This window comes from Cotesia typhae, unplaced genomic scaffold (genome assembly GCF_013202065.1).
Source record: "Cotesia typhae breed Kobodo isofemale line unplaced genomic scaffold, CoteBio_Ctyphae contig_22, whole genome shotgun sequence".
NCBI lineage: Eukaryota > Metazoa > Arthropoda > Insecta > Hymenoptera > Braconidae > Cotesia > Cotesia typhae.
Genome location: NW_027423728.1, coordinates 927,326 through 947,029, shown reverse-complemented (window position 1 = coordinate 947,029; position 19,704 = coordinate 927,326). Strand labels below are relative to the sequence as shown.

At 34.5% G+C, this 19,704-nt stretch overlaps 3 protein-coding genes across 4 annotated transcripts in view; 1 reads left to right on the top strand and 2 right to left on the bottom strand.

The window, feature by feature from the left end:
- Window positions 1-19,704, top strand: part of Nmdar2 (glutamate ionotropic receptor NMDA type subunit 2) — a 786,854-nt gene that overhangs the window by 155,259 nt on the left and 611,891 nt on the right. The gene's annotated exons all lie outside the window — the stretch shown is intronic.
- LOC141524024 (uncharacterized) lies at window positions 5,272-6,335 on the bottom strand. The gene is made up of 2 exons (XM_074237667.1): window positions 6,228-6,335; window positions 5,272-6,158 (listed from the first exon to the last, which is right to left on the bottom strand). The coding sequence occupies exons 1-2, from the start codon at window positions 6,235-6,237 to the stop codon at window positions 5,272-5,274; spliced, it is 897 nt and encodes a 298-aa protein (XP_074093768.1). The 5' UTR covers window positions 6,238-6,335.
- Window positions 6,810-7,312, bottom strand: LOC141524023 (uncharacterized). Its single transcript, XM_074237666.1, has 2 exons — window positions 7,141-7,312; window positions 6,810-7,066 (listed from the first exon to the last, which is right to left on the bottom strand). The coding sequence occupies exons 1-2, from the start codon at window positions 7,310-7,312 to the stop codon at window positions 6,810-6,812; spliced, it is 429 nt and encodes a 142-aa protein (XP_074093767.1).

Here is a 19,704-nt window from a genome sequence, read left to right as displayed (position 1 = left end):
GAAACTGCTGTGTAAACTGTTGACGCAATTACTTGTGAAAGAATTGTTATAATCGCTGACCACGTGCTGGTCATAATTAAATTTATTCGACGCGATCCGACCAAGCCTTCGCCGAGACACGACACGACCCGATACGACGACTGTTCGACTACCTGGACCTGGACCACCAGCCCTCGACGAGGATACCAGGGTAAGTGGCTTGTGTCAGGATAGATAACTCGTGGGACACGAGTATTGTTTGATTGTGTTTGTAACTGAGAAGTTCAGTTGGTGAGTTGCTCGGTGAACAACCAGCACTACCCCGTAGACGACGTCCCACGAGGTACCTAGAGTACCGTTTTCCCTGTAAAATAGTGCAGTGTGAAAGTTTTGTTATTGAGTTTTATAATCCGTTTCGTTCTCGAGCTCGCGTTGCTATACTCGTATCGCTTGAGCGTCGCATTCTTAAGCGGATTATCGCTTCTTCTGTTTCGTCGTCGACGATAGAATTGTTTGATCCGATTGTGAATTGTTTAATCGACGAGTCATGTCGCCGAGACATGTTTAGTTAGTTGGAATTAACTAAATATTATTTTAGAAATAATAACTCTGCTGAGCGATTATTATAAGTACGTTTTGGTTGTTATTGATACGATTATTATTTTGATTTGTTTGCGAGTATTATTTTGATGTTGTTTACGAGTAATACGTTGATTTTGTTATTGATTATTATCTGAAGTGATTACGAATATTATTTTGGTTTTGGTTTAATGAACTGATTGTTCGCCGAACCGATTATTATTATTTGATTGAATAAATGGTTATTTTTGTTTCAGAATTTCTTCGTTTGTTTTTTTTTCCTTTAGGAATCCGCCGCCCTGAGTAGAGCTAGTTTAATGTTAAGTTTTCGATTTAGTTTGTTTGAGGATTGGAACATCCTGAACTGTTCCTGGCGCCCAAATAACCCTGACGAACAGGTAAGCCAATTATTTTGGACCCGTTGGCTCAACGACGAGGACTGAGCCAATCGGCCATATTATACAAGTGAAAATGTATTTTGACATTAAGTCCGTGAATTAAATAAATTAAATTTGATTGAAAATTAGAAATTAACAGCGTGGACATTAAGTCTAGAAATTGAGTTATTTTAGTTGGAAAATTATTACCGAAAAATTCGGTTGTAAAAAAATTAATTTTCGTCGTTAAATTTATATTAATAATGTTTAACTTGGTTATTAAAAATTATTTAGATTAAAATGATCATCAACAATAATTCTCGGATTGAATAATTTATGTTTCGACAGACTATTAAGACTTCTGTCTATATAATTTTAATTTATTAATTTAAGACATAAAGACTATTTGAAGTAATCTATTACACCACTCTACAAAAAAAAATTTCATTCTTTGTCCTAAAGTTTATACTATTATTTTCCAGTTAGTTATGCACAAAAACGAAAAGAAAATATCTTTTTTCGATATAAATTTTGCTTTTGTGATAGTTATAATGATAATACTCATTTTTCAATTTTTTCATAAATTTTAATTGATTTTAATATTTTTAAAAAGACCGCGCGGTGAGAGTGGGGTATTAACGTTTACACTGTGCCGCTAGATGGCACCCGAGTGATAAACAACCATCAAGTGTTATTTACAAGCCCAGAATAACTTAAAATGTCGTCACAAAAGTGCAAATACGATGATGATGCATTTTGTTTTATATGTGGTCAATTTATTAATGTTCGAGACGTGAAATATGAACTAAAGACATCTCACGTTCTCTGTGAAGCCTATAAAGCATATTTTGACTGTCCTGTACGGAATCAAGATAAGCCATAGGCTCCACATGTTGCTTGTAGTTATTGTAAAAGGTGTTTGGAAGGTAAGCAATTTTTATTTAATTAAGCGATGAATCCAAAATAATAGACATACATGTATTAATTTTTATTTTTATATTTTTAGGTTGGTATCGAGGTGAGAAAATATCTATGAAATTTGCAATACCAAGGATTTGACGAGAACCAAAAGACCATATTACTGACTGCTACTTTTGTATGGTGAATCCGAGTAAAAGACGTAGAGGTAAAAATGCAAAACCTATTAAATATCCTGACCTCGAATCTTCTTCTGCTCCAATTGCTCACGACCTGACACGACCAGTACCTGAGCCACCAAAAAAATTATCGCAGAAAAGTAGCTCATCTTTTAGTACTTATAAAACTAATTCCGATAAGGAGTTTTTGCTTACACCTGAACAACCAAAACACTATCGGTTAAAACAGGAATTTGCTTGATGATGTTAAGATCACGGATCAGCGGACTAGGCATGAAATGTTTGCAACGTTTTTCACGAAGGAAGATGGACTTTGTTTTTGTAATGACATTAAAGGTATGTTTGAAGCAATTGGCATACCCTGTGTCCCTAGCGAATGGCGTTTATTCATTGACAGCTCTACAAAAAGTTTAAAAGCAGTTCTATTGCACAACGGAAATAAATTTCCGTCTCTTCCAATTGCTCACTCAGTACATCTTATGAAAGAAAATTATGAAAGTGTCAAAATTTTGCTTGAATCTGTAAAGTATCGTGAGTATAACTGGGAGCTGATTGGAGATTTTAAAATAGTGGGATTTTTAATGGGGCTACAGGGTGGATATACAAAGTATCCGTGTTATTTGTGCTTGTGGGATAGCAGAGCGGATTCTAAACACTATATTCAACGGTCATGGCCTGTAAGAATAGAATTGTGTGTCGGAAAACAGAACGTCAAATTTGAGCCGATTGTTGAAGCGCAAAAGGTGTTGATCCCGCCTTTGCACATTAAGTTAGGGTTGATGAAACAATTTATTAAAAAACTGGATGAAACTTCAGAAGTTTTTGGATACTTAAAAAAATTTTTTCCGAAGTTATCGGAAGCAAAGGTTAAAGCTGGGGATTTTGTTGGCCCGCAAACAAGACAGATTTTCGCCGATGAAAAATTTCCAACGTTGCTGAATCGTACTCAAAAAGCAAGTTGAAACAGTTTTAAAGCAGTAGTTTCTGGATTTTTAAGAAATAATAAAGCTGAAAACTACGAAAAGTTGGTTGAGGATATGCTTCCAAATTTTAAGGCCATGGGCTGCAGGATGTCATTAAAAGTACATATGCTGCATGCTCATTTGGATAAATTTAAAAACAATATGGGAGCCTATTCCGAAGAGCAAGAAGAACGTTTCCATCAGGACATCATGAATTTTGAACAACGCTATCAAGGCCAATACAATGAAAACATGATGGGCAACTATATTTGGGGTTTATTGAGAGAAAGTAGCTATGAACATAAAAGAAAAAGTAAAAGTGTGCACTTTTAAGTTATTTTCCACTTTTCTGTAAGCTAATTTGATAGTAAAACTTAATAAAAATAATAAACATTTTTATTTCAATAGTTTTATTTTCAATCAAAAATTAAAATCCGAGATTTTTCAAAAATTGCGTTCAATCAGTCTTCTAAACACAAAAGCAAAGTTTTTCATGCCGTATATTTTTTTTCCGTCTTATTACGACCTAAACTACCGAAATTTAATGCTTTGCAATCAAAGTCAAATTTCATGTTGACCCGTGTTATTGTTGTCATGTTAAGACCATGGTAGTAAAGTAGTCAGGAATTTTAATCTGATCTTATAAATTTAATCTATTTAATATTTGAATCTAAAATTAAAATTAGCAGTCGGAATTTGAAATTGATTGTTAGTTCATTATTTGGAAATTGATTGTTATCTGAGAAATAGCGTTTTGTAAATTAATAATGATTGAATAATTTAATTAAGAAATTCTAATTCAATCTAATTAAATTCCATTTTTGTAAATTTTTGAAAATAAAATAAAACCATTCAAGTGTGGGTTATGTATAGGAAAATTAGTGTGGCTCATGTGTAATAGAGAGTGTTATTAGTGTTAAGTTGGTTCTGGATGGCCGGTACTTAGGCTAGACGATCTCTGTCACACTGTTGTCCTTGTACAGAGTAATTTATTGGTCCTGGTTAGCCGACAGCTAGGCTATAGTTTTAAGTTGGTCCTGGTCAGCCGATAGTTAGGCTATAGTTAATAAGTATTAATTAATTATAGTGTGAGTGTGTGAGTGAAATTTACTTAATCTTTTATAAGCACTTCTTTTGTTAATTTCTATTATTAATAAAACTGATCAGATAGTTAATTAATTATTTATTATTCAACAGCATCTTCCTCCACTCTCTCTACCCTAAGATAAGGAACTCTCAGCTTTGGTCCGGTATCAGGACCCGTGATGAAAAATCCTGGTGGCGCCCTGATAATTATTGTCGTTTGTTGTTGAATTGTTAGTTTATTTATAAAATTGATTAGGGGCCAACCTGAGCAGGTAAAACTGTTACAAGCTCTAGAAAAGAAATTATAGGAAAATGAAAATTTTATTTCATTTTACATAGCAAAATCCAAATTTTTGACCGAAATCAGTTTGCAAATTTGTAAGGGCTTGGAAAGGCAAAAAATCATCTGATCCTTTTTTGTTGATAACATTTTGTTCGGTAATTACCACCGGTAAGTTAAGCTTATACAGGTCAGCAGAAAAAAATTACAATGGGAAACCTGATTTTTTTGTAAATTACCCTTTCAAAAAACTTTATATATAACTATATATAATTACATATAAATATATATAATTATATATGATTTATATATAATTATACATAAATCATATACAATTATATATAATGACTTTCGGGGTTTCGTATAATTATATATAATGACTTTTGTGATTTCGTAGAGTTATATATAATTTTGAAAAGTTTTATTTTACATAAAAATGTACAGCAATTTCATTTTAAATTAAAATAATTACATAATTACCAAACTCTGTTTGATTTATCTGGCCTTTTACATAGATAGTATCCCGGGTAACAAAAATTATATATAATTCTAAAGAACCATATATAATCTATATATGACTTCATATAATTTATATAATGTATATAATGAGATAAATACAATTCAACGATTTTACGGCATTACATTCACAATTTAGAGGCTTCATCGATGACTGTAATTAGTAAGATCAATAATTGATGCAGCTAAAATTAATTACTTTTCTCTCTGTCGTTTAAATATTTTACAAATTCTGTGTTCATTCGAATTCGAAAAGTTTTTAACTAGTAAACAACCATTTTTGTCCGGAATTATACAATGTAGTTGTTGAGTTCCTGTAATCGGTTTCGTTTTCAAAAATCGATCATTTAAATCATTTACTGCTGTGTCATAATCTTCTTCTGGGAAAAACTTCACTATAATATTCGGCAAGTTATCCGGTGCAGAAGCCCATTCAAAAGTTCTTCTGGTGTCGTTATTTGTTTGTCTACCGCGAGTTGGAGACTTGCTCTCGCTGCAAGTCGTTTGAGAATACCACCGATTCCATCACACGGACCTTTCCCATGGGCAGTCGCAAAAAAATGCCATTCAGCAGGAATATCAAAATCATCTTTGTGGTAATATAAATTTACAAAGTTTTTAAAGTTTTTAAATTGTTGAGGAGCTCCATCAGAAAAATAATAAATCTTGTTACAACGTTCAGGAAGACTTTTCACGTAATCAGTTATTATTTCGATGAAAACATGAACAGCAACGGCATCATGTTTGTTAGAATCTGAGATAATTACTAAACTTTTGTGTTCAAGTTTGTTATTTACTGTATAATAAATAACGACTGGAAAAACTGTTGCCTGATTATTATTCCAGTGAAAACCAGCTGCCGCATTTTGTACTACGAAGGCATAATTTTCTGCAAAATCACAAATAATAACGTATTCGTTTGGTTTCAATGTTTCTTTCAATGTCTTCAAGAATTGGGCTTGCTCCTTAGCAATGAACGAATGAGGTAGAAGAATTTCTAACTCACTACAAAATTTTTCCACAAATTCTTCTGTAGGCTTAATAATAGTTTCTAAACTACTTCTCGGTTTTGATATCCAATATTTATATGTAATATTCTCGATTTCCCGGTCCTCAAAACATTTTAGTAAAATTTTACTCAACTCATCGTCCCCAGGACAGTTTTTAAATCCACCTAAATAACACTGAAAAGATGGATTTTCACATATAATCATGCTCAAGTAATCGCTGTCGTGTTTAATGGGCTTTTCTGTGTTCCTTGTCAAAGAATAAATATTTGCACCTAAAATAACAGTAATTTAGTAAACTTAAAATTCACGCATTTATAATTATTAATTAATTTAATAATTACCAAGCATCATTAACTTCACGTTTTGATGAATCGTACACACGCAGATGGTGTGTGTTCCACTTGCCCCTGCTAACACACAATGTTTTGGTCGCAAAGAAGCGAATTTTGAAAATCCAATTCTCTCAGTAGGATTTATTTCACAGAAACATTGGTATAATTCTTTTAAGTTAGACAGGATAAGTCTTTTTGGACGTGTATCCGATTACCATCATCACTTCGAATTGATACAAAGTCTTTCATACTGGGCATTTGAGCACTATATTCATCATCGTTGTAAAAATTTTCAACTTTTAATTTTACCTGATCAGTAATTGTCCTCCCTATACAAAAATGTTGAGTAATTTAGTTTTCAAGTGTATTTAAAACATCGATTTTACGCTACCCATACCTAATTTCGATTCAGGTGTAGAAAGTAAACCCGTTTCTTCAACCAAATTTTTGCTACTCTTGACAAATGTCTTGATGTATTCATAGTTTCACAAATACGTCTCTCACTCCATTTTACAGGTAATAATGTTAAAATTTGTATTTTCAAAGACTTATCAGTTTCTTTATCGTTGAATTTATCATACAACATTTTAATTAGAGAGCGAAAATTTTCACCATCGTCATCAATCGATTCTTCATCTGAAGAAGAAAGCAAAACTTTTTCAAGCTGTCGGATACCCGATTTATTTTATTGTTCAAAAATTGATTATCATTCAATTTCTTCGATGGAATCGGTGATTGATTTAACAATTCTAATGCATGGTTTATTACGGGTAATTGAGTTGCAGCGCTAACTTGGGATCCTGAGCTTGATTGTGATGCTTTGGGTTCGCTATCAAATGACATGGAACCTTAAAAATAATAGTGAAACATATAGCTACTAGAAATGTATTCAAGTAACGTATAAATAATTAAAAAAACTTACGGAATGATAAGGATAATGGGAGATCCATGGCAGTTGTATTACTATCATTATCAGCCTGATCATTGTTGTCATTATTGTCACTATAGTTGTCTTCACGGTCACTTACATCAGCACTAGGATCATTACGAGCATTTGTTTGTTGCTTCACTAACTCTGAAGCTTTTTTCGACATGAACTGCATAATAAATAATTATCATCTAATCCTAACGTTACTTTCATAATATCAGTCGCCGGACGTAAACCAATTTTTTTAAAATGAGATTCCAACTCAAAAGGATTACAACACCGATCAAATACCTTTTTGACGCCATAAAGACAAATTAAAAAAGCGCTTATAAACTAGAGAAATTATTTATTTATACAACAAATGTAATGACAATCTTTTATAAAACACTAGATTGCACAAAAGATTTATAGGTTATGTTTTAGATCTCAAAATGAAAAAGCCGCACTTTTAATCAAAACATACTAGCTTATAGCATCTAGTTTACTCGCTATAGGTAAGTCGATAATTGTTATCCCTAGTTTATCGATCTAATTGATATATTAAAATTTGAATCTTACTAAATACAGTCATCGATGAAGCCTCTAAATTGTGAATATAATGCCGTGAAATCGTTGAATTGTATTTATCTCATTATATAAATAAAATTTATGAAAAAAAATTTTTTTTCCATTTTTGAAAATTTAACAATATTTTTTCAATTGAATAAAAAAAAAAAGAAAGAGAAATCGGCCCAATCTGGGTTCTACAGGGATAACTGTGGAATTGATTAAAGTTTATTTTAGAAAAAAATTTAAAAAAATGTCGAACTTCGAAAAATCATTGATTTTTGTCAAAAAACTGAAAAATTCCATATGTATTGACTTACAAAAATTTTTTAATATTTTTTATCGGAAAGTACATCTAAAAACAAAAATTTAAAAAAAAAAAAGGTACCTAAATGTTTAGTTTTGAAAAAGTTATGGCTATTTGAAAATAAAAAAGCCATTTTTTTGAAAAATTCATAACTTTTTTGGAGTTAGGTAAAAAAATTCAAAAAAATTCTGAGAACCGTTTTTTATAGGGTAGAAAAGGATGGAAAACTTTCGGCCAAATCGAAAAGGGTCGGGGTCAAAAGTGGTCGATTTGGCATGGAATACCCCATATATAAACTTAAAATTTCAAATATGTACCACCGTGTGTGTGAAGTGAAACTTTAAAATAATTAATTTTAACGAAAGTGTTGCTACGGAATTATAATTCCCCGATAAAAAAAAATCGCGGGAAGTTGATAGTAAGCTTTTTTTTTTTTTCTCTTTCAAGAAAAGAAATGCTCAACCAAACCATTTTTATTATTTGCTTTAATCCGGTAACGCCGATAATTTCATTAAAAATTAAATTATTTTTTTTTTTTAATTCATCTAAATTATCGCGTATAAAATGCCAATTAAAAAATTTTTTTTTGTTTTGTTATATATAATTTCTTTTTTTTATTATTGGGAAATAAAAATGGATTGCTACGGAATTTAGTTCTCCCGACTATGGGAAGAAAAAAAAAATGTTATTTGGGAAATTCGTTTAATGCCGAATGCGGAAAATTTTTCTAATTTTTAGACAATTAATTTATTAATTAATTCGGATCTTGTACAAATTTAATGAGTAACTTGACCCAAATATCGCATATATCGTTAGATATTTTAACGTTTCAAAATCAACCTTTAATTAGGAAGTTCGACTCGTTTTTTTTTCTTTTCTTTCAAATTATTCACTATGAAGCCCTTAACGAAGGAAGAACTCCAAGAATTACGTGAGCAGTTAGACGTACAGTGTCAAAAGCATGAAAAAAAGAGCAAGAATTGGAGGCACGTGAAAGTCTTATTAAATCTCGGTTAGCTGATTTGGGCGTACGGGAACAACGGCTCGCCGATATTGAAAATAAAATAAGTGAACGCGAATCCGCCTTTACTAAGTTAGAACTTACGTTGGAAGAACGGGAATTGGCAATTAATGAACGCGAACTCGCCATAGAAACAAATGACGAGATTAATAATTTAAAAGCACGACGGGCCGATTTAGATTTTCGAGAATCGGAAATTGGAAAGGGTCTTCATAGCTTAAAAGAGTTCGAATTTAGATTAGAGGAACGGAAACATGCACTGACAGAAATCGAGGAAAATTTAAAAGAACGTGAACGTGAACTGACGGAGACTCGAGAAAAATTAGAGAAACGGCAAAAGGAACTCGAGGCTCAAGAAGATGAACTTGAAGCTACCGCAGCATCCCTTAGAATCTGGGCCCGCCAGCTGAAAGAGCCCAAACCGGCCTCAACAGTGGATTGGTTAAAAAAGGATCTCGCGCAACTCAATATTAATTTGCAAGATTCAAAACCGACTATCGTTCCAAAAGTAGAAATAAATGGGTCGAATATTACTGTTAAAGATGCTTTATCTTATGTTCCAAATTTCGATGGCTCGAGCACATCAGTGTCAGATTTTATCATAGCATGTAAACGCGCGTGCTCCATGCTCCCTCAAAGTTCAGAAATTACGTTTTTAACTCTCGTACGCCAAAAATTCGAAGGCGACGCCCGGACGGCGATAGAAAATATGGATTATTCCAATTTTCACGAATTCGATAATCTCATGCGTTCTATTTTTGACAGACGCCGCTCCGCTAATCAGTACAAGGCGGATATGGAAAATATTATTATGAAACCTGGCGAAACCATGGTTTCATACGTTAATCGAGCGCGTACTATTTACCGTGATATTATCCGTAACGAAACCATGGAACGCGGAGGGTTGTCCACCGAAGAAACGGGAAAAATAGATAAAGATTGTATCTCCGTTTTTCTTAACGGTATCCCCCCGATCCTTCAGATGCAATGCATGCTCAAACCTCACGGTGACCTAGAACAAACATACGCATCGGCCATCGAAGCATCCACAGATTTTGAATCAAATAAAAGGCGTTTTAAAGCCCTGAGAGCGACATCATCTGGGACACAACAGGTCGCGAAGGTTGCATATATTCAAAATACCGCGAGTAATGATAATGGAAAAACAAAACAAAGTAAACCCTCTCGTGATAACAAAAAAAGGGACATTATATGCGGATTCTGCGGTGCGCGCCGCCATAGCGAAGACGAATGTTGGAAAAAGCTTATTCCGGGATTTGAAGGTCTTAAAGCTAAAAATAATTCTCGGAAAATCGCTAAACCGACGGAAGCCACTGAAAAGAAAAATAGCGGATCCTCTAAGGATAATAATCCAAGGAGCGAGAAATCGGGAGAAAAATGTCCCTGCTGTGGTGGAACGAACCATACTTTATCGAATTGTTTTAAGCTAGCCGCCCTGAATCAGGCCCTTAATGGACAGTCGGGAAACTCGACTCTCCCGGGGAAAAACAACGGTGGGGCCCACGGGAGTCAGGAGACCACGAAAAACCCATCGAAAAATGCGACCGGTCAGTCAACATCGCAACAGTCGTAATTAATTTACCTAAGACAAACGTACCCGCTATTTTAGGTAAGAGTGGCGACACTGTAAATTCAATTACCATTATGCTTGATACTGGGTCAGAGGTAAATCTGATCAAGATCAGTGCACTTCGTAAAACGCAATCAATTGATAAAAGCTCTAAATTAGCGCTACTGGGCATTAACAAAGACCCGGTATACACGTTAGGAAAGGCATACGTAGAATTATTTGGGTATGATGTGGAATTTAATGTCGTAGAAGACAATTTTCCTACAATACACCCCGCTTTACTAGGTGCGAAATTTTTCAACGAATACGGCGCGAGGCTTTTCTTTAACTGTAAACTGTTTGCGTTTTTCGATGTGCAAATACCGTTCTTTGAAACAATCGTTGGAAAATTACCTCCAAAATCGTCCTCTACGATAACGATCGGAACTACTTCTGACTCATACGATTATGGTTATGTCCCACGCATCTATTACGCTAAGGGGGTGGAAGTCGGCGGCACCTTTGAAGCCAACGACAATGGTACTACACTCTTGCGAGCTCACAGTAATTTAGATTACGAAGTCCTAATCCCTACACCTGTGGTTAATTTGAAACCCGATCTGTGGTTGGATGAAAGCGATTATCTCTCTGAAATTAAAACAATTAAAATAGTAGACAATTCTTCACGCGTTAGTATTGACGTACGGCAGACAGAAAATACTCTGTCAAATGTCGGAGTCCGAGAAAATGGCGAATCAAGAGTACTCGCAATATCTGATGATTTAAAAACTCCGGAGCGAGCACAAAAAGTGATCGACTTCGTTCATTTAACTGAAGATTTATCGGATCTTCAACGCGTAGCGATAAAGAATTTGTTGTATAATAATCAGGAACTATTTTACTTGCCGGGGGAGGATTTAGGTTCGACAAACGAAATTTTGCATCGAATTATAACAACCGATGATAACCCGGTGTTCAAAAAACAGTATCGCTTTCCTCCAATACACAGAGAAGAGATTTCTAGACAGGTCAAGGAACTCGAAGAAAAGGGAATAATTAGACCTTCCGAATCTGGTTACTGTTCACCCATCTGGATCGTCAAAAAAAAAGACGATTCACTTGGTAACAAAAGGTGGCGCATGGTGATCGACTTTAGAGAACTCAATGAAAAAACTTATACTGTCGTTTACCCTACGCCAAATATTATAGAAATTATCGACCAGACTGGCGGTGCGAAATATTTTTCCACCTTTGATTTGGCAAGCGGGTTCCATCAGATCAAAATAAATCCAGATGACATCCACAAAACTGCCTTTAGTACACCATATCAGCATTATGAATTCGTTCGAATGCCGTTCGGGCTTAAAAACGCCCCTCCTACATTCCAACGATTAATAAATAAAGTGCTGATGGGTATGATGGGTAGGGGTGTATTCGTTTATATGGATGATAGTATAGTATACTCTGTAACTTTTGATGAACATATTGCTAAAATTGAAGAGCTTTTTAATCGGTTACGCCAAGCTGGTCTGCAATTGCAACCCGACAAATGTCACTTGTTTCGTAAAGAAATTAATAATAATAAATAATTTTATTTGTATCACATAGGCAGTGTTTTACAAAAAGCTTTCTAAATAGAAAGACTGTAACGGGTAATTTTTGAGGGTTTATTCTTTGGAAAAGGGATAAACGCTGTATGATTATGAATGATACTGCGACACCAAACGCCCCCTTGCTCGAATCTGAAGCTCGCCGGAGTCCAGGGTAAAAGGGGGTTGAACAACAAAATATATTTCAGACGAAAACAAAATCTCAGTTACTTAAAAATAAACTATAAATAACTACGTCTAAATAAATAAACTCAAAATGTCAAACAGGTTATGATAGAGAAATAAATAGTCATTTATTTATCAAAATCGACTGACAAAGAGTTACGAAACAAAATAACCAACTCTCGTAATACAAAAATGTTGAGGTTATATCCAGCCTCAACAACTAATTCTACGATAATAATACAAACAAAATGTCTTCATGACGTTGATCGCGCACGCGTATCAGGACCCGATCAAAACTGGTCTGTACAAGACAAACTCGCACACATTCTGGCTCCCGTGAGCGTCCAAATCGCGAACTACAACTCCAAAAACTGGTTACCCACTTCCCAGGAGACTAGTCGTCACCCTGGGCCTAAAACTCTACCCTGAGAGCGGATGGAGAGTATCCTCTCCGCTCCCACCTACACGGCTTGTGATTACCTACCGGATTTTCGACAGAGGGTCGAAGATCCGGGGAAGTCAAGTCTTGTTGAGAGTTCAAAAGGTACTTACCAGTGTTCTAGGCGAACCAAGGTAATGTCCCTCCGGCTGTTATTGGTAGAAGAATATTCCCTCAATAACACTCTGTCACAAGACTCTGTTTCCGATCGCCAATTTTCGCTTTTAACAGTTTTTCAAAAAGTCACTTACAACGAACCAGAATAATCGTTTTTGCCCTCTACACGTTGTTTACAAACTACTAATTTAATTGGCAATTCCCTCATTCTATATCCATTCGGTTCGTCAAATTCTGAGTTTTGAAAATCAAATATCAACAGATTACATACAAATTCAACAGAATACATTCCCATACTAAAATTTGCTCGGGACTTAGAATAATTTCGTTTATAAATATTTTTCTTTTAAATAATAATCGTCATTTCTTTCATTCTATAACCATTCGCCGCTTTTCCATACTAACTCGGCTTAGAACTTAGAATAATTTATAAATTGGAAATTTACCATAATTTGTTTCCAAAATTAAATTACATTAATTTTCTTTCAATAAATTTTTAAACAAACAAAAAAAAAATATAATCACAAATAATAATCATCGCAGACAAACTAATACTTTATGATTAACTAATTATTAACTCATCTGAACTATTAAACATTAAATCGTTTTGAACAAAACGATTTTAACTTCAAAAATATATTTCTGAATATTTATAATCAAAACTAAATTAAATAACTAAATATTTCCACACGTCTTTAGTGAATAATACTTTTCAATAGTAATAATAATTAAAATAATAATACTGCACGCGTAAACAACAACTTAAATCACGAAAATGAATTATTTACAATGTTAAATAATAATTTAGCCAGAAAATACGCCCGTCGAAGTATCAGGCAAACATGAGTAACGAAGAGTAGGTAGCTACCGTTGTTCCCCTCCTGGTCCCTTCTTCCGCGCCCTACTCCTCCCTGTCTCGTACTAGCCATCGGCCCTCTCTCTCCGACTCAGTCCCTCTTCCCTACTCTAGACCCTTTTTCCGACCTCTGGGTCACAATACAAGCAGCGCTGTTTTTCTATTTAACGTGTTTTTATGTGGATTACATAGTAATATATTAATTAAATTATTTTTTAATTTTAATTTTTGGCATACATTTCACCACTTTTTTGGGTACTTTGCTTTTTTACAATATTTTTAACATATCCCATACTATTCTCCACACACGTTCTTCCTCACTTTTTAAATTTATTTCTTAATTATCACTTCTTATTCTTTATCACACTTTCAAGCTCACTCTTTCTTTGACTAGAAATCTATTGCTCGGTATCTTTTGTTACATTGCTCCCTTCTCTGTTCTCACTCTCATTTTCTCTCAATACATTTTCTATTTCTTTCAACAATTTACACACATCTTTACATATTTTACCATTTAAGCACTCTATTATTTTTATCTCTAGTATTTTTTCACATTCTTTGTAATTGTTCCAAGTCTCTAGAGTTTTTTTACTCTCTTCACTTAATTTTTTACTAATTTTTTTATACATTAACACATGAGCTAGCGTTTCTTCCTGACTTTTACACTCCCTGCACTTCCAATCACTTATACCTTTCTTTCCCGCACGTGTCAAGTTCCCGCATCTAGTTCTCGCCCATATTTCTTTATCCGTGTTTTTCGCCTCTTTGTCGCACCAGTAGTTTTCTGTTTCGTTTGTCAGCACTAGTTTTTTGTATAGATTATTGTACGTGGAATTATTTATTTTTTCGTCTACTTTTTTCTCCACCATTTTTTTATACACCTTTAAACCATTTTTTATTTCTTCTTCGATTACTTCTATCTCCGCGTTGTTATATATCAGTTCTATAATTCTTTCACATTCCATCTCTTTTACTAACATTTTTATTTTTTCTCCCCATTTTGATGGCTGCCTATTCAATATGCCTCTCATTTCTTCTCTTAGGCAGATTTTTGGCCACCTGTTTTCTCCCATTCTTACAATATTCATTATATACCTCCATAGTCTGTCTTTTATTAGCACTTCTATCATTTCACCTCTTGTCTCTTTGCACACTATGTAGCTCGGCGTGTTTCTCGCTACTCCTAGAGCCATTCTCCATAATTTGTTTTGCATTATCACCATTTCACTCGTTTTTTCACACCCCCATGTTTCCACTCCGTATAAGCATCCAGATCTCACTAACGTATTATATAGATATATTCTGTCTGTTATATTGTCTCTACCTGTCCTTCTTATCACTCCCCACGTTGCATTTGACACCTTATTTGCTTTATTTTTCATCTCTCTCATGTGTCTACTGTGTGTGTTTTTTGTAGTAAACGTGTATCCTAAGTATTTGAAATTATTCACTACTTCCAACTTTTCTCTTTTGTACCACCATTCGCTCTTTACTGCTCTACCACCATTCTTGAACACCATAATTTTTGTCTTCTTTGCGTTTACTTTCAGTCTACTTTTATCCACGGATTTTCTATTTCCTTTAACATTTCTTTCAGTCCTTCTGTCGTATCTGCTATCGCTACACCGTCGTCTGCGTACTTCATCATACACAGGGTGTCTCTGAAGTGGCGGGAGTAATTGTTGGGGTCGATAGAGAAAAAAATACTGAATCGAAAGTTCCTGAGCCAAAAATTTTTTTGGGCCATAGAATTTGAGTTATGAATTAAAAACGATAGCCAATCAGAAGCGCGCTATTCGAGAAATGAAAATGAGTGGGGAAGTAGAGGAGACGCGAGAGTGAGATGCTGCAATAGCAGCTTACTCGCTCACACAAAGCCGAGCATGAGAGGGGATTGTGACGCTATGAGCCGAGTACGTAAGTGTGAATGAGTGGATGTATGAGGTCGCAAGCGGACGGCTTAATGTATGAGTGTGTGTCCGTGTATCGCAGCATTATTGGAGGCGTTGTAACGCTGAATTAAAGCTAACCGGGTACTCTAAGACAGAGGAAAAAATTTTAATTTTTATTTTTATTCGAAAAAATTTAATAAAAAAAAATAAAAAAGGCCCAAGATTTAACCAGACCCACAGAAACGGAGAGTAAATTTTTAATTCTCATTTATTTTGCTGGGGATTATTTTCAAATACAAAAAAAAAAAAAAAGCTAAGATTCAACTGGAATCCAAAAAGAGATGGATGAAAAAATTTTATTTTTTTATTTTTAATCAGCAAAATTATTTTTCTTTAAAAAGAGCCCAATCTCGACTGGAGCAAGAAAAAATGATTGAAAAATTTTATTATTAATTTTCAATCAACAAAATTATTTAAAAAAATAGTCCGCAGACTCAACCGGACCCAAACAAACAGATAGATAGTTTTAATTACTTATTTATTTTGATGGGAATTATTTTAAAAACGAAGAAAATCGCCCAAGACTCGACCGGACCCAAAAAAAAAAATAAATTGAAAAATTTTGTTTTCATTTTCAATCAGCCAAATTAATTTCTTTTCGAAACAAGGCCCAATCTCAAACAGACTAAGAGAAACTAATTAAAAAATTTTATTTTTTATTATTAATCAAATATTATTTAAAAAAGAAAATAAGCCACAGACTTAACCGGACTTAAACAAACGGATAGAAAATTTTTATTACTTACTTAATTTGCTGGAAATTATCTTTAAAAACGAAAAAATGCCCAAGACTCCATCAGACCGATAGGGAGATGAATAAAAAAATTTACTATTCATTTTTAATCATCATAATTAACTTTTTTATAATAAAAAAGGCTCAATTTCGACCGGACCCAGAAAAAATGATCCAAAAATTTTATTTTTTATTGTTGATCATCAAAACTAATTAAAAAAACAAATGAGGCCCTAGACTCAACTGGACCCAAACAAACGGATAAATAATTTTTATTACTTATTTATTTTGCAGGAAATTATTTTTGAAAACGATAAAAATGCCCTAGACTCGACCAGACCCGAAATAAAATAAATTGAAAATCTTTGTTTTTCTATTTTTAATCAGCAAAATTATTTTCCTTTGAAAAAGGGCCTGATCTCGACTGGAGCAAGAAAAAATAATTGAAAAGTTTTATAATGAATTTTTAATCAACAAAATTTTTTAAAAAAGAAAATAGGCCCCAGACTTAACTGGACCCAAACAAACGGAAAGAAAACTTTTATTCCTGTTTTTTTTGTTGGGAATTATTTTTCGAAACAAAAAAAATTGCCCAAGACTCGACCGGACCCGAAAAAAGATAAATCGAAAAATTTTATTTCTAAATATTAATTAACTAAATTATTAAGAAAAAAAAAAAATAGACCCAAGACGCAGCAGGACCCAAATAAACGGATAGAAATTTTTTATTACTTGATCACCAAGATTAATTTTCCTTGAAAAGAAAGGCCCAATCTCAAACAGACTTCGAATAACTGATTGAAAAATTTTATTATCAATTACACTAGTCACAAAAATTAAGGGATATAAAAAAAATTCCAAATTTTTTGGTGATTTTCAGCGAGCTGTAACTCCGAGGAAAATGATCGCACAGAAAAAAAAAAAAAAGCAAATTGTAGCTCCAAGTGTCTAGTTTTTAGATATGACCATGAAAATTTTTTGTCATCGTCTGGTCTGGAGAAATCCTAAGAAAACTACTGAAAAAAAATTTTTCGAAATTTTATTTCGTCTTAAAAAAGGTCTACGGGCTTCAAAAAAATTTTTTCGATTGTTTCGTTTAAAAGCACTTTTAGTAAATTTAATACCCTTTAATTTGACCTAATCAAAAGCCTGTACGATAATTTGCCGCGGAGTTATCGTCAATCAAAGCAAAAAGTTTTTTTGACTTTGGAAATCAATAACTCTGGAAATAATGACCGTATAGGAAATCGAAGAGGGTTTTGAAAACTACACAATATTCTCTATAAGAAAACGTAAACCGCTTTTGAAGAAAAAATTTTTTTGAATTGAAAACTCGGACTGAAAAAAGACAAAAATTCGCATAATTAAGGATATTTGGATAACTTGGTATAACGTTGGATAAAATGGATGAACGAAGGATATCGTTGGTAATTTTTAACTTCAAAGTGTCCCCTAAAATCCCTAAGAAATTCAAAGCGCTGCGATTTTTTGTTCATAGTGCCCAGAAGCTTCAAATTCTGTGTTTTCGCAAAAATCACCATTATGAGCAATTTTGTGATTTTTATTCATTTTTCCATTGAAAAAAATTTTTTTCAAAATTCTTTATTTTTCGATCAAAGAGATTGATTTTTCAAGAAATTTGAAAAAAAAAAATTTCAATTTTTTCGAAAATTTTTTCGAAATTTTCTCAATTTTTTCGACTGTTGTTTTACCGCCGGCATTAGCGTTACCCAAAGCGTACCACGTGGAGGTTGCTCGGTCGGATTTACGCTTCTCACACACGTGCGTGTGTGTGTGTGTGTGTGTGTGTCTTTGTCTGCGTGTTTGTCTGTTTGCAGCTGCCGAATGACCTCTGTACGCACGGCAGTAACTGCTCAGTACCGTGTATTGCCACCTCTGTTCCGAATCACAGCTCGTAAACGCTCTTGCATTTTGATGCATCGTCGAATATCACGTTGCGAAATTCCTTGCCAACAACGTAACAACGCTTGAGTCAACTGATGAAGATTGTGCAGTTGCGGATAGTCTCGCCGCAATCGACGCCCAAGCATGTCCCAAACATGCTCATTTGGGTTCAAATCAGGACTCATCGCTGGATGATTAAGCGTTGTTACGTTGTTGGCGCGGAGAAAAGTTCGCGTACGAACTGCAGTGTGAGGACGAGCATTATCCTGCATCAAAATGAACCGTCTTGTCCCCATGCGTGTGCGCATAGGCAGGACGTGTGGCTCCAGAATTTCGTCGACGTACCTATCGGCAGTCAACGTCCCACGAACGATGACCAACGGGGTTCTGGTATTGAAGGACACGCCTGCCCACACCATGACTGATCCACCATTGAAAGCTGTAACTGGTCTCGTAAAACCATCCCGATCTCGTTCTCCACGACGGCGCCAAACGAGAGATCGTCTATCGCTGCCATGAAGACAAAATCGAGATTCGTCAGTCCATAATACACTGGTCCACTGTCTACGACCCCAATGGTGATGATCATGAGCATAGGCCAATCGGGCTCGGCGATGTCGTGGAGTGAGCATAGGCACGCGATTTGCGCGTCTAGCGCGTAGTCCTTGCTCTCGAAAGCGATTTCGAACCGTCGATGCTGATATGTGTTGTTGGGGAGGACGTTGTCGACGATTGCGAAATTGATGAGCGATCGTGTGGGCATGCGCAGTAGGGTTTCGACGAGCTTCTCGAATGATAGCTCGATCATCACGCTCGGTAGTGATTCGTAGTCTACCTTGACCCGGACGACGATCGTAACTTTGAGTCGCGTTAAATCGGGCATAGGCCCGACTGATAACGGACTGGCTCACTCCCATAGAAGCTGCTACTTCCACCTGACTGTAGCCCTCTTGAAGGAGGGTAACAATGCGAGCCACATCTGTGGCAGCTAAATGTCGACGAGGCATATCAAAAGGTGCTTATCAAAAAAAGCTTACATAAAATTCACGTAAGGAATTTAGGCTAAAAAGAAAACGTAAAATTCAAGTTTTGTGTGAGGAAAAGCCGAACTCCGCGGGGGTATATCAATTTGTTTTTATTGAATTTTTAAAATGAGATTTAAAACTAAGGCAGTTGTAGCGGACAGAAAAAATTGAGTTAATTTTTTTGACAATAGTGAAGCATTCTGAAGACGATAAAAAAAAAAATTAAAAAAAAATTTTTGATAAAAAAATTTCGAAAAAATTGAAAATTTTTTTTTTTTTTTCAAATTTCTTGAAAAATCAATCTCTTTGATC